Source organism: Cynocephalus volans, chromosome 16 (assembly GCF_027409185.1).
Source record: "Cynocephalus volans isolate mCynVol1 chromosome 16, mCynVol1.pri, whole genome shotgun sequence".
Lineage (NCBI taxonomy): Eukaryota > Metazoa > Chordata > Mammalia > Dermoptera > Cynocephalidae > Cynocephalus > Cynocephalus volans.
In genome coordinates, this window is record NC_084475.1 from 40553961 (window position 1) to 40570333 (window position 16373).

At 39.9% G+C, this 16373-nt stretch overlaps 1 protein-coding gene across 13 annotated transcripts in view; it reads left to right on the top strand.

The window, feature by feature from the left end:
• Positions 1–16373, top strand: part of TRPM3 (transient receptor potential cation channel subfamily M member 3) — an 877808-nt gene that overhangs the window by 646180 nt on the left and 215255 nt on the right. For all 13 annotated transcript variants that reach the window (XM_063080764.1, XM_063080766.1, XM_063080768.1 and 10 more), the window contains one exon: positions 15520–15694. In XM_063080764.1, the coding sequence (XP_062936834.1) occupies positions 15520–15694 (175 nt within the window). The remainder of the gene's footprint in view (positions 1–15519; positions 15695–16373) is intronic.

The following is a 16373-nucleotide window of genomic DNA, read 5'->3' on the forward strand; positions in this document are numbered from 1 at the left end:
TTTGTATGTAACCTACACACATCCTCCCACATACTTTAAATTACCTCTAGATTACTTATGATACCTAATACAATGTAAATACTATGTAAATAGTTGTTATACTTCATTGTTTTCATTTGTAATTTTTTATTGTTATATTATTATTTTTTATTTTTATTATTTTATATTTTCAATCAGTAACTGGTTGAACCCACAGATGCGGAGGGCAGACTGTAGTTGCAGCAGAATCCATATGCCCTGCAAAGCTGAAAATATTTACGGTCTGGCCCTTTACAGAGAAAGTTTGCTGATGCCTGGCTTAGACTTTAAAACAGGCTTCTGGAAGCATTATTCATGAGTGTTTCAATACCACTCCATTGATTTTTGCCTTAATTTGCTCAAGGAGCATGTCTTAGATTTCACTTCTTTGTGCAGGCAAAAATCTTCTTTCTCTGCAGCTTTATGCTAGGGCACTGGTTCTCAAAGTATAGTCCCTGGACCAGCAGCATTAGCATCACCTGGAAACTCTCTTGAAATGCAGATTCTCAGCTCTTATTCTAAACCAACTGATCAGAAGTTCTCGGGGTGGGACCCAGCAGTGTATGTTTTAATAGCTCTTCCAGGAGATACTGATGCATGCTAAAATTCAGAGCCATAGTTCCAGAACAGACACCAAAGAGGGCTGATAAGAAGAGCTGATAATGGAAACAGGGATTTCTACATATCCCTTCTTGTGATTATTTTCAATAGACAAACTAGTTTTTGTACATTAGAATCACGGTTTTAAGAGCAGCCCTTAAAGTCCCACTTTCTTATTCATGACATTAGGATAGCCCACTTTCTAGCACAACGGTATTAGCATTTATCATTGCAGTCAAATAGATTTTTGGTGGCAGCAGTAGGAAGAAGCCAAGTAGCTGTTTCACGTAGGCATGACAGAGTAGGATAATAAGGTTAAATACTTAGTGATTAAGGACCCAAAGTACCCATTGCTTGGGCCGTGACTGTCTCCTGATTCTTCATCCTTACGCCCTGGAAGAGTTTAAGCGATAGAATGTAATGAGGCATTTATTTATAAGAGAGGAATGTAGAAGGAATTTATTTCCAGCACCGTGGAGGATATGCTAGTACATGAGAAAAAAATTTTAATTGATATTTTCTCCTTACAGGATTTATGCAGGTGCTGCTATACTGTTGCTGTTTTTTCCTTTGCTTAATGATCAAACCTCTCCCTGGAGCTTCATCCTTCTGTGTATCTAGAGAAAGGAACAGCTCTGATAATGAACAGCTGTGGTTTAGGTGGAGCGAGAAGGCTGACCCCAGCAACAGGGAGGGGCAACAGTGAGTCGAAGAGAAGCATCAAAAAAACAATGAACAATCTCAGGCCGCTTTTTAAATATCTGAGATTGACATCAATTTTTAAAAGCTATGAGAAATGAATTTGGGACCCTAAAATATGAGCGAGTTGGAGTGACCATACATACTGGTGTGTGCAGGATTGAATAGTCCCAGTTTATACCTGTCAGCCCAGAGTAATTGTTAATGACGACCCCTTCACGAGCAGACGTGTCCTGATTGTATGATGAATGATATGGTTTCCTTAGTGAGAAATAAATAACCCAGTGGAATGCAAAGAATACAGACTCTAGATTTTCTTACAGGTCTCTGCTTGAAACCCAGTTCTGAAACTTATTGGTTATCTGAATTTTGCAATTAACTCTTTATGCCTCAGTTTCTTTAACTGTAAAATGGGGATGGATAATAACATTTCTATCATAGGTCTGTTGAGCAGATTGTGTAAACATATGCAACCCTCCTGGTTGAGTGCCTGACATCTGGTAGGTGCTTAGCAACTGCTGCTTGTCCTTAGAGACAGAGAAACCGCGTTCAGTCAATTGGCCCAGTGGAATTCACTACATTAAATCCTTCACAGCAACCCAGAAATTCATAAGCACCCTTGTTTTAGCTCCATTTGTAATCGGCTTTTTTAACATGTTGCAACTGTTGTTTCCTTATAAGGAACTATAAGGACATCAAGAAAAATTTGTCTTTCAGAGAAAGTCATATTTGCACTTAAAAAATAAGAAGTTCACGTTCACAAAGTTGAACTAATACTCAAGTTTTTAGATGCTGCTACAAAGTGCCAGAAACGGAAATGACCATTTTGCAATTCATGGTGTTGGAGCTGGAGGAGGCCCAATAAATTATACCCCACTCTTGACTGGACAAGATTCAGATCGACTGAGAGTTAGACACTAGAGTCAGGCAGATGGAGATCAACATAATCATTTTTATCAATGGTAAAGTTTTTGGAGATAATAAGTGACTGTGAGGGTCAAATGGATTTGCCTGCCTGCCTCAGCTCCCAGACATCCACCCAAAGAAGAAATTTGGGTCTACCACAGTTACCTTTACCAAGATCACTGAGTTGCATTGGTCCCTGGAGGAAAGGGAACAAAGAAGCTAATTCCCCCACTCTGAAGGACTCTTAGTAGATTAGTTCTATCTAATCAAGAAACAGACAACAGTCACCACCAATCAGGTTATTTAATAAGAGTCTAGATATGTCATGCTAATAAAGCTCCCTTCACATGAAACATGAAACCAGAGGAAAGAAGGTTCCCCACAACATTGTCACCCATATTTCTCACCGAGGATTTAGTCACAGTAAAGATTTGATCAAATTGGACTCAACAAGTTATCTTTGGAAAAGATGCCCAGATAATTAAACAAAAACAATTCATCACTTTTTCCAACTGTGGGTCAAAAATTGAGTTAAGTACTGTGACTAGATCCGAAATAATCAATACCTTTCCTTTGTCTGATATACTCATATGATAATGGCAGCTGGTTATTTTAATAACCTTGGCGGCGTATGAAGGTCATCCCCAGCCTATAGCACCTTAGCTGCTTCAGCATATCAATCACCTCAGCAGGGACAGAATTAGGTTTCCACTTCAGTCATGTAGTTCATATTCATTTCAACTGGAGGAAATAACAGCTTCATGGACACCCTCCCAGCAAGGGGAAGAACGTAGACCTTTGTTTGCATCTTTCTCCCTTGTGGCCGAGACACTTTGTAGCCCTTGCTTGGTCCAATTCTGAGAAATAGCGAGGCTTCAATTTAAAAGTGCAGGACAGCTGAAGTGAAATTGGCTCTTCGAGTTCTTAAGAATCTGGACTCTTCCAGGCATAATCCAGATGGGCAGGTGAAATGACAGCCCACTCAGGTCACCCAACATATTCTTCTCGAGATCTCTGACCACTGCTGAGGCCCAGTCGTTAAAGCCTATGAAAGGACATGGGGCCACCTAAAGGGCTGTCATCTCCACTTTCAGCAGGATACATCAATAGTGCTGAGGTATGACAGTCGTTCCCTTTATAACTGCCAATTTATTCCTGTCCCTTCTTCTGTTCCAAGGTATAGATCCTAGACAATGCACATTTTATTTTTGCTTTATTTTAACAAGCATTTATTTGAACTACCTTCTGAGTGCGAGGCACTGTGGGAATCAGGGGAATCTCTATCATAGGAGCTTACACTTTAGTGAACAAAACTTTCATTAAAGCAAGGCAGAATAAAATAACTGCCAAAAGACATTTTTTTTAAAAAAAGAGAAAACAGTGGGACCACAAAGGGATGAATAATTATTACTGCTTGAGGGAATTAGGAAAGGGCTCAGGAACTGGTAACATTTGAGCTAGACTGAAGATTGAGTTAGGGTCACTGAGGGGCTAAAATAAATAGTACCCCACTTTCTCATCCAAATTCTGAACAATTTGAGAAGTAATAGTTGGTGTAACCCAAAATATCATTTTTATTACTTAGAGGGGACAAGTGGGTGGGTGTGGCGTAAGGTTGATTGGCCAAGTGGGCTTAATGGCACCCCAGAATTAGGCAGAATCCCACAGTGAGCATTCCTCTCCTCATCTCACCACACATTTTCAGGGCAGGGCCCCTGGAGGAGCTGGGAGATCTCAGGCTCCCTGCAGGCAAGAAGAAGAGCCAGACTGAGCGGAACAAACCCAGTTATTCTTTTCTAATTTACATGACTAAAGGGGCAGAGAAGGCCCAAGAATGAGTTTAGGCAAAATCCTTCCTCCTGAGGTGTTTTAGTCCATCTTGTGTTGCTATAACAGAAACACCTGAGACTGGGTAATTTATAAAGGAAAGAGGTTTATTTGGCTTATGATTCTAGGACAGTTGCATCTGGCGTGGGCCTCAGGCTGCTTCCACTCATGGCGGAAAGTGGCAAGGAGCTGGCAGGTACAAGCAGATCACATGGCGAGAGGAAGCAAGAGAGAGAGAGAGAGAAGGTGCCAGGGTCCTATAAGCAACGAGCTCTCGCGGGAACTAACAGAGCGAGTACTCACTCATTAATCCCCTCGCCCCCAGAGAGAGCATTAATCCATTCATGAGGGATCTGCCCCCATGACTCAATCAGTTTCCATCACTGCCACATTGGAGATCAAATTTCCTCATGAGTTTTGGAGGGGACAGCACATCCAACCTCCATCATGAGGCCAGGAGTGGAGAAAGATACTGCTCCCTGAACACTAGGGTGGCTAATGGGAGTTTCATTAACACCATGCTTCATGGAAGATGGAGAAGATAGTCTGGTGAGACCAGGATCAGGATGAAGAGAGAGCTCTGGAGGGACATCAGATGCAAATGCAGGCCAGGTTCAGACCACGGGAGCCTCGTATACCGCACTACAGGATTTCGGCTTTCCTTCTACAAGCAATGGTAACACACTAGATTTTTACAGAAAGGCTGTATTTATGAACAGTTATGTGAAGATTGTTGTGGAGGCAGGGAAATCAGTCCAGAGGCACTGTCAGTAGTCCACAGGAAAACCAATGAGCCCAGACACTGGGCATTTGGCATAATTCCTGGCTTTATGAAAATTGAACTCAGATCTGAGTACCCTGGACCTCAGGTCAGCTGATTGAGGGAAATTGCTTGTGTCATAAAACATTTTAAAATTTCTGTGTAAATAATTATGTTGTCATTTAACCTGTTAGAAATCAAGATAGAATAATGGTAATTCAGTATCCTGCCTTCCTGCTTTCCTCTTGTATCCCAAATTTTAGTGAGCAACTACTATATGTAGGTCATTGTATAATATGCTAGGAATACAAAGCTAAATCCCTAACAGAGACAAGAGATGCCCAGACATGTAATTAATGAGTAAAACTGCAAAAGAGATACATAAGGTAGTATGAGAATTTTTTTCTTTGTACCATCATAGTTGATTGACAAATTTATAAAATATATTCATTGGCATGGGCTTTTTAAAAAATAATGCTGTAAGAACACACAAGTGAGAATGGTTCATTCTGCCAATGGGGGTAAAAGGGAGAAGCCTAAGGGAGACTTGTCTTTGAACCTGGGAACTGAAGGATGTGTATAAGTTCCTCACAGAGACAAGGTTAAAAAGAGCATTTCTTAAAGAGAGAATAGAAGTTTTTGCATTTGAGGAAGGGAGAAATAATTGCAGTCTCCCTTATGAGATGCAAGGAAATTTTTTTTTATAATTTGGGAAGGGCAAATTAATATACGTGATCACCAGCGACGTCTCACTCACTCCTACCACTTCCCTCCTGACCCGCTCTTCCCCAAGTCATGGGCTAGGTCTTTCTGTGTTTTTTCAACCTGTTATTCCCCTGGTGCTCTGCTGATTACTGATTCTGCCGAGAAGCCAAGGAAGCTGTATGGGCTGTAGACTTAGATCTTGGCACATTTGTAAGGGAGTGTGGGCAAAGTATTACCAAGTAAAATTAGTTAGAACCACTCTGATTACCTTACATTTGAGAAGGCACAGTCAGCCTTTTGATGTGGGTTTTGAACAAAGCAGCAACTAAGAAGACTAAAGCTTTGTTTGGTAGAGTTTTCTTGCAGAGTTAGATCAATGACATTAAAACATTCAGCCTTCAAACAATGGCCCCAAAGAAAATAACAGGAGCTTTTTCCTCTTATGAAAGTAATACTCGCCTTGCAGCCCATGGGACTGGCTGTCTTCTTTCTATTGAAACTGTTCACAGGAATGTTGCTCGGATGTCCTGGTAATATATTGACACTAACAGAATATTTCAGTCAGAGTCATCTGACCATAAGGGAATAACTGTTCCCACTGATTGAGTCAAAAGCTAAGTTAGTTTGTAGGTATATAATACATTTGCTGTTGGTTTATGGGTTTTGTTATTTGGCATTTACATCTCTGACCAAACCCACAGTACTCAAAAGACTTAACAAGCTGACTGAATCACAAAGGAGGTGCCCCTGTAGAGGCATTTGGGGAGCAATACAAAAGGTCACCTCCCCAGAAGCAGAAAGTTTTAGCCTTCTGGATGGAAGATAAAGGAGTTTGGCTTTCTCAGCATATTATTGGTCTGCACGACAGAGTATTCAAACTTTGGAAAAGCATGTTTTTCAAATTGTTTATCAGAGAATCCTTTTGATCTAAACATGTAAAATGCATTTATTTTTCTTTCATCTCCATGAATGATTTATATACTTAAATCCGAAAACTTTTATAAGCATAATAAATATACATAAGCATCTTTATATTTGTATTTGTTTAACTGTAAAATTCTGAAGTGCCAGACTCTTTTCTAAATAATAACTGACTTATTATTCAACAACCCTGTGAGTCACGTACCTACTATGGTAGATCTTGTGTGGATACCTAAATATATTTTTGGTATATGAATACACACCAAGATGCATTTCTGCCTTTCTTGGATGTACCTGGTTCCAGCTAATATGTTATTAGTTTTGTAAAGTCTAGCCATGCTGTCAAGGTTTGCAGTAGCAGGGAGGTTAAAACAGACTAGTGTGACACCTGCTGAGAGCCAGTCAGGGGAGGTGGCAATCAGCAGGAACCCGAGACAAATGGAGACACAGGCAGCCATGGAATTGCGAATCGGGGACTGAGAATGAGGACATGACAGATTCAGCCCAGTTCCAGACAGGCAGCCCAAGGTCAGTGGAAAATCTTCATCTGAGAGAGTGAGACAGGTCAAGGTGTCCAGAGTGTAGGGGAGAGAGGGTAGTGGTGTGGGGCACAGGCCTTCCAGGCAAGCCCACTGAATCAAGGTAGGACCCAAGGTCTGGGGCCTACGTTGCCAGGAAGGGAACAGGCGAATGTTCCAGCCTCATTGGGATGTAGGAGGTGGTGCTGCTGTCCAGGAACTACAGCTCTTCAGATTACTCCCTCTGCCCTGGGGCTTAGACCTCTGGGAAGATTAGATCTAAATTTTCTCTGTCTTCCTGTGAACTTTCTTGATATACCACGCAGATGACTCCTTCTGTCTCTGAGAGAAGCAGAGCAGCTCACCATAACCCGGACACAGGCTTCCCACATGATCATCAGTCATGCTGCAAAATGCAGCCCCCCCCCAACAACTGTAGGATAGTAGGCCTGCACCTGACATTGACCTGAATACTGCCTCTCTAGCCCCACCCCCGCAAAGCAAAACAGAACAGAACAAGACAATTCTGCTTCCCCAAATTCCTCTTAGAGGAAGCCCTCAAGTACAAGTACTCTCTCCCTGCTGGGTTTTCATGCTTAGAAAAGGCTCATGAGGGCCTTCAGGGTAATTAAGGACAAGTGAAGACTGCCTCACAGGAACAGAGGTGAGGTTGGGAGGGGAATGTTTGGTAACAATAAACAGAAACTCAAAGTACATAAAGGGGTATTTTTTAGAAGGAGAGAGAAATGTGTCTCTAGGAAGGGTGGGCCTCCCCTATTTTCATACGCTTCATGCGCTAAGAAGTTTTTTTATATTTTTAAATGTTTAATAATAAATCAAAAGAATAATACTATTTTGTGACATATGAAAACTAAATGAAATTCAAATTTCAGCATTGATATAAAAATTCCATTTTTCTCATTAGTAGACTTTATTACAAAAGAAAAGTATTCAATTGTATTTTTTAATTCATTCATAAAAATTCTGTAGACTTTTTTTTCTCTCTTATTATGTAAGTACACTGTATCTGCACAATGTCCTCTATTTTGCCCTTTGGCCTACAAGGCCAAAAATATTTACTATCTAGCCCTTTACAGAAAAGGTTTCCTACTCACGGTGTATAGGGGACACTCTGCGGGAACTGTGGCCAAGTGATTACAATTGGGACTGAAAAGTCACCAATAATCCAGGCTACATCAGTCTCTCTCTCCCTTCCTTCCTCCGTATCTGTCTCTTCTCTCTCTCTCTCTCTCTCTCTCTCTCTCTCTCCCTATCTCTCTCTTACTCTCTCTCATTTTCTCTCTCTTGACTTCTCTTCCATTTGCTGCCTCTCTCCCTCTCTCCCTGTCTCTCTTTCTCATACACACGCCTCTTCCCTCCTCTCACTTGGGCCACATGGTCTCTCTCCCCATGGAACCTCCTGCTCCCTCGTTTACTTCCTGTGTACGAGTGTTTTTCCTCACTGATCCACCCTCACATCAGAGCCACTGCATAGATGCTTCACTCCCCAAATATGCACGCCCTTGCAGCCCACCTCCGGGTTACGAACCTTGGGCTCAGTATCTCCACTCCAATTCTAAGAAGGTGAATCTGACCCACTGCAGGTCTGGCATCCACCAGCTTTAGTCCAAACAGCTTTGAAAGAAGCCTGGGAAGGCTGCCCCCTCACAGTTGTGGACAGGTCATTTCTCTGATAGTGGAGTGTGGACAGGGGGACAGGATGGGTGCTTTCAGTACACACAGCACAGTGACCCCTATGGCTGGCTTACAAGATTTCTCATTCAGTCTACTCATCCACTCCCCCAGTTCTGTCCTGGCATCTGATTGCTACACCGAAAAGCAAAGCAAGAAGACAATGACCAAAATGAAGAAAGCCAGCTGGCAGGGGTTGGTATAAGATTTTATGAAAATGCCTGGAATATTGATAATGCACAAAATAAACTTGTTCACCAGTATTGAAAATAAATAGAGAAAAAGGAGGATTTGCTACATTAATTCACAGATTTTACATTCTCAGTCCCCAGCATAAGAAATGCTATGCACCATCAGTTTTCAATATTTTATCACTGTCAGAGAAAGGCATTCTCACTCATCCAAACTCTATGTCTTTGGTATCTTGACAACCCCGTATCTCTAGCCCAATTTTCTGAGATTTCACATATCAAGATAAAGTATATAAGCATGTTTATTCTGGAATATTGATATTAGCTTTAAATATGGAACGTTTGTATATAGAGGGATCTAATGAGTTAAATATCAATAAGAGTGTTGCCATAGAGAATGATAATAACAGGAAAAGATATTCAAGAAATTCATGTTATTTTTACCCTTCCTTAGTGCTAAAGTGGATTGGGAACATATGCCTTGGGAAATCCCAACCTCAGGGAAAGACCCCAGCCATCTTTTAAGGAATCTCTTCCCTACTAGAGAACCAGAAGTACCTAGAAATGAAGCATCTGTTCCATGTGGTTTTATTTTGACTGCTTAATAATTGTGTGGTACTATAAATTTCCAAGTGCTTTCCTAAGCATCAGTTTAGGCACAGAACTATAGTGGACAAAAAAAAGTGTAGTAATAATGTCACATGGGTCTGCATTGGGTTTGGCATTCTCCAATTGGATACATCACCAAAATTCACTAAATATATTTGGGTTTGTTACCCATTTCCAAGTAAGGTTAGACACATTCCAGTTACAGTTATATCGTCTTTAATAGATAATATATCCTATCTCCAAAACATGAAGGCAATATCCCAGACATCTGCTTCCATAGAAAACCTAAGAGTTAAAATGAGATGCAATTTTTTTTTCTTGTTATCCATAGTTTCTTGGGTTCACTCTGCTCCTGTGTAACTCAAAGATTTCCAATTATGTTTCCTTTTGCAAAAATACAGCATATTAAAATATTCTCTTTCTTTATAATAATATTTCCACAGTTGTAGTCGAATACTCCTGTATTCACAGATGTGGATCTTCCTAATCGTAAGAAACACCACAACTTAATAAGAAAGGACATCAGGAATCTAATTCTGAAACTATTTGTGAAAAGCTGTGGTATTGTGCAAACTTCAGCCATCATTTCTTAAGGAGGCAGTAAACAGGTGCTCATTAAAATGAGGCAAATATCTTGACTACTTATCTCCCATCACTGCAGTAATTGCTAATGTTCCCCAAGTCTATGGAAAGTCTGTGTTTGAAAAAATGCAATATTTTAAGGGTTTACTGAGTTTTTATGTTCCCATTTTTTGGTTTAAATACAGGAGATGGTGACCATGTTTCTGCTGACAGCATCAACCATTGAATCAAAGACCAGGCTATTCAAGTAAAGAGCTAGACAAAGAGGGCATGTAAAAGCCTTTTCATTTTATGCAAATTTAAAACTTGTAACATAAAGTATATTGATAAAGTCTCACGAGATGCATAATTTCAAAGCACATGAATTCTCCACACAAATTTTTAAATCATCCTGAATCACCTAATCCCAGAGCTGGCAAGGCCAGGAGCTGTTAACTGAGTTTGTGTCCTTGCTCACAACTCTATCTGGTAAACAGAAATGTCTACCCAACACTGACAGACTAAGTCTTGATTGTGTAAGATCTTCAGGAGATTGTCTCTCAAAAAGTGCAAATCTCCCTTTCTAAATAACCTATACTGTAATAATCACGATCTGTGGCCTATGGTTATTAAGTCTTAGGTAAGGAACAATCTTCTATGCACCATCTCCATGTAAATGTGAACCATTTTCCAACAGCAAATAAAGTATCCCTTAGGCCCATAAGCACTTTCGATTATATATGGTGATTCTGACCAAAAAAAAGTGTTAATTTAGTTTGATAAAATCCTCAGTTCTCCAGGGATTTCACTACAACATGTCAAATATTTTCATAAGTTTGCTGAGTTGATCATGGATTATGATTTCATGTCAGCAGAAAAAGATAATTGCTGTTAAAAAAAAAAAAAAAAAACAGACTGCTTGGAATTTGAAGACACTCTTCTAATCCTGCCACGTTTTCCCCTCACAACACCCAACCCCGTCTTTGTTTAAGCCAAGTTAGATATTTTTCACTTTATTGGGAGCCCAGGATGAATTGCATAGCAGTCAGAACAAAATATGACAAAAGATTAGGAGGTTATCTTATGCAAAGAATTAGGGTTTAGTATGTAACCAGAAAGCCCTAGTTCAACCTGGAATGCTGTAGAATGCAGCTGCTCCATCTGTTGCCTAAGCTCACATTTGTGTAGACTATAATGCTTCCAGTTCCAAAATTGCAAAAGCTGAAGAGTGTGGTAAGCATCTTGCCTCTTCCTGCTTAAAGCAACTCTCCATTGCTCTGAAATTAAATTCTAATGGAAATCTCTAAAAACTACTGCAAGTCTTGGTTAGTAGAAAATAAAAATGATTGCAATCAACTAAGGAATTAACCTACTTTCCCCCAAAACCAAAAGAGCAAGGATTCACAAAAAAGGTCCCTGAGGGATCTAGATAAAATGAATTTTTTCCAGAATAATAGAGATTATATATATTTTTTTTAAATGTAAATCTAAACAACTTTTTCTTTTTTTGATGAATGGTCAGTAGGTTTAACAGAGTAAGACACAAATTTGTGAGGATATTCAAAGGAACTTATGTGCATTTTTTTATGGGCATAAAGAAAATGGCATTGAGCCCTGTGAATGTAGCCCTGCTGGACGTGCCGTGGATTTCCAAAATGTTTTTTTATGCCACTAATAAAAATGTAGCACTCTTGATACTTTAAAAAGCTGTTTCTTTACTGTGAAGTTGTATCCTACAGATTCTAATTTGCAAATTTGAATTTTCCTAGAATTTTTTTAATATCTATGTCTGGCACGTAATTTAGAAAGTGTGAACAGAAAAAAAATAAAGAAAAGCAAGGAAGAGAGAGGGGAAGGGAGGAAGGAAAGGGAAATATCCTATAGATAGTGCCTCACCCTGGAAAGTTTAGCCAGTCAGTATAATAATATTATATTATTAGTAATATAATAATAATTTTAATAATGTAATAATGTGATGTTATTCACCTTGGCATAAAATTTTTGTTGAAAACCAATCCTAGAACTCATCTCAGAGGCATTAGTGAGCGTCATAAAATAACACAAACTAACGCATTTTGCAGCTATATCAATGGGCTTAATTTAGGATGGAGTTTGTAAGTGTCCATTAACAAGGTATTCGTGGGCGGGCTTCAAGGATCTATGAACCCCTTGAAATTGCATAGAAACATTTTTGTGTCTATCCACATGTGCATTTACTTTTCTGGAGAAAGGGTTTCGAGCTTTCAACAGATTCACAAAAGTATTCTAAGACTCTTGCCTCCAAAAAATAGGCTAAGAACCACTGCTTTAGGTCACTGTTAATTATTCTATATCATTTTATTTCCCCAGAAACAAAGACAATATGTGTGTGTGTGTGTGTGTGTGTGTGTGTGTAAATGTGTGTGTACGTGTGTGTGACCTGACAGAAAGGCTTAATGTGACTATATCTTGGCAAGTCTGATTTACACTAAGCATGATATTTTTAGGCATAGTCTGATTTTCTACCTCCCATAACTAAGAAATTCAGAAATGCTTTTAATTTAGTCTATAAAAGCTTTTATTTTCTATGGAACGAATTTCCATATATTACCACTGAAGGAAATAGTAGAGAATGTGGAGGCATAGATATATTCAATATTTATGAAAGAGATGATACTTTGCTACATCCAATTTTTAGCACTGAATTTGAATATATAAATTTATATATATGTATATGTGTGTGTGTGTGTGTGTATACATGTACCTATATATGTCCAGCTCTGGATTAATATATTTATCTTCATCATCTTAATTGATAATCAGTTTCATTCCAAATGTAGGAAATCCTATCCTGAAAATGCTTCCATATTTCTAGAGGCTATAGTATTTTGAAACTATGACAAATATATTGGCAGGCAATGAACTGATAGATTGTTACTCCCAAACAAGTCAGCCTATGAAAATTGATCCTTTCACCTATGTATCCTCTCAAAGTGAGGAGAGGTTTCCAGACGTCTTGCCTGTTGTCCTGTAGACTCTAGATCACTGGAACATTCTGGAAGGTCCATTGTAGAACTTCTGCCTCCATTAGAACACTGTGAGTGGATCACACTTGGTCTGCGAGTTGGAATAAAAAATCTCACTGACAGGATTCATGTTCAAGAGTCAGAATTTGACAAATGAGTCTAAATATATCATTTGATTTAAAACAACAGCTCTTAAATATCATTCCTTAATATGAAGTCAGCATATGGGAACATGTGTTAAAGCAAAGCAAAAGGAAAAACTAAATATCATAGCACTTTGGGAAATACCTCATAAAATACCTTTAGACATTGGAAAAGAAGCTATCTTTTTCAAGACACATTAAAACAAATTCCTGCAGGGGTGGACATTTTTTATGATGGCAAATTCTCCTTTAAAAGAAGTGTGCAGTATCACATTTCAAGTTAGCCTTTAACCTCCAAAGTGCCTTTCAACAGGAGCTTGCTTCATCCTCGGCAGCAGAAACAATAGGGAAAGTGTCTCCACAGATACCCAAACACAGATTTAAAGAACCTATCGCCTGAGTCCCTAAGGGCTCCTGGGTCAGGCCTTTTACTTCCTTCTCCTGTGATTTGAAGGAATAATTCTCAAAACCTCCCAATCTGCAGAGAAATCCAGGGGACCGCAGGTCACTTCTCTCTTTCCCAGTTCCCTCTGGGAAACAAAATTAAATCTTGGCATCTTGATCAGCAATCATCATTTTCATTTACATTTTTTAAATACAGCACCCATTCTTGTATCACTGGCATTTTGCACCATTCCTTTAAGATGAAATTCAAACCATGAAAGACACTGACTTAGAAGCTATAAGGCCCTAGGGGACTGAAGCATTTATACTTTAGAAGTAAAGCAGGTCACATAAGTCAAATAAAATTTCTTACTAATAGAAAAGGAAACCAACTCTCAAATCACTATTTGTTGCACAGAAACAGTTTCTTAATATAAGATAAAACCATAGAAAAAAGGATTAGAGAGAGAACTCAGATGTCCAAGAGGTTTTCTTTTTTTAGTTCATATTTACAGAAGGGGCATAGAATTTTGATTATTTTTAGGGAGATAACTGTTTTGTGTACCCTATAAAACCATCTTATTTTTATGGTACTACTCAATTCCCTAGCTATTCTGAGGAGGTAGGGAGGGTGTGATAACAAGGTGAGCAAAAGAAAGTTATTCAGTGAACAATGATGCTTGGAATACCACTTAAAAATGAATTTAATTTCTTTCTCATCAAGTCTCTCATGGACATTTGATTTTAATACTACTCTTTCATGTTAGGTTGAACCGTGCATACTGTATTAGCCCGTTTCTGTTGCTTATAACACTGGAACTTGGTAATTTATAAGAAAATGAAATATATTGCTTACAGTTTCATAGGCTAGGAAGTCCAAAATCCAGGGAATACATTTGATGAGGGCCTTCTTTGGTGGTGGCTTTACAGCAATGCAGGGGTCTCACATGGCAGAAAATGGTGGAGCAGAGAGAGAGAGACTCTCATGTGCTCTCCTTTTAAAGCCCTGAGAACCATGCCCCTGACCACCGTTGTTAATCCATTCAGTACTGCATGGTCCCACAGTCTAATCACCTCTTCAAAACCCTACCTTTCAGTTCATAATAGGATTTCCCACCCACAACAGTTACAGTGGGAATTAAGCTTCTAATATATGAACTTTGGGGGGACACAATTCAACCAATCCACAGCACATACAGTGCTGATATTAAAGCAATTTTTACTTAAAAAATAGCAATATCTATTGCTAGTGGCTCAGTTTAAATAGCTCAAATACTTTAGGAAACATGTGTGAAACCCCTTGGATTGAATTCAATAAATGTTCACTAAACACCCATCTTGTGCCTGTCACCTTGCTCAGTATTGAAGGACACAATAATAGCAGATGTCTTTGGGGTGATTTATTATGACTACTGTGCTTTTAAGAATCAATAACCAAGCTAATCACCCATGGTCAAAAATAAACCTTAATTCAGCCAGTAGTTGATTCCTCAGGTTAAAATATGCCTCTAGCTGTTTTTAACAGTCCTCAATAAAATGAGGCATTTAGGCATTTTCTTAGCACTGTGATACCTTCAGGGAGGTAGTGTTTTTAACTTGCCATTTTCCATATAGGAAACTGAGCCATCACATAGATAAGAGGCTTGTTAAGCTTCGATCTTCGGCTGCCAGCCCCGGGCTCTATCTGTTGAGCTGTTCCTTTCTGCCCCTCCTCACCCAGGCCCTCCCGTGTGAATGAAGTACAGTAGTCAAGGCCTTAGCTGGCCCCAGCAGCTGGGGCTGTGGGGAGAGGGCAGAGGCGGATTCTGCTAAAGGGTCTCCTGTAAGTTTTTGCTCAGTATTTTATCCCTCCCTATGGCGTTACTTCCCCCATGCTCAGTAATTTTAGTTTGTGCTTTTTGTTTCTCTTTTTGTTTCTTTGGTTTGCTGGCTTTGTGTTCTTTTCTCTTTTTTTCCTTTTCTTTTCCTTTTTTAATGCAGGAATTGGTCAAGGTGTTCCAGTGGTGGCGCTCATTGTGGAAGGAGGTCCCAACGTGATCTCGATTGTTTTGGAGTACCTTCGAGACACCCCTCCCGTGCCGGTGGTTGTCTGTGATGGGAGTGGCCGGGCATCCGACATCCTGGCATTTGGGCATAAATATTCAGAAGAAGGCGGGTAGGTAATTGTTCAGGACCCCACAATAGACCATTGGGTGCACAGTTGTGTTCAAAGCTTAGAAAAGAGGACGTTAGTTGATTATATTTTCAGTAGCTCAACCAAGGCCTCACATCAGAACCAGCTATGAGCAAGTTGTCTAAAAGATGCCTGCCATGGGTGGGTGGTGAAGGAGAACAGAAGGATATATTCTAAACATCCTGTGAAGTGGGAAATTCCATGGGAGCTCTACTGGACCACACTGGTAGTAAAGAGGATGAGGGAAGACAGAAGGTCACAGGACGTGGTCTCCTTTCTCCTCATTTCTACTTCTCTTTTCTTCCTCCCAATAAGGAGAAGCAACAACTGGGTCTTACCATAGGAAGCACACCTAACTAGCACCATACGATGCAGGTTAGTAACCTGAGGAAAGCCGGGCTGAGCAGCTTCCAGGCGTGTCCTGCAGGCACCAGCATTGCCAGGCTGCTGTAAAAACATTTGATGGACTGTGCTCTCAGATTTCTCTAGACTGGCTCAGAAAGTAAAACCTCTGTAATGTTGCCACACTGGTCCTTTATAAACTCCTCTTGAACCCCGCATGCACTTTCCCTGGTCTATCAGCCCCTCAGTGCTGCTTTCAACAGTACAAGGCCCCGAACCCAGAGAGGACTCCCCTTCACAGCCCTCCCCTCCAGTCCAA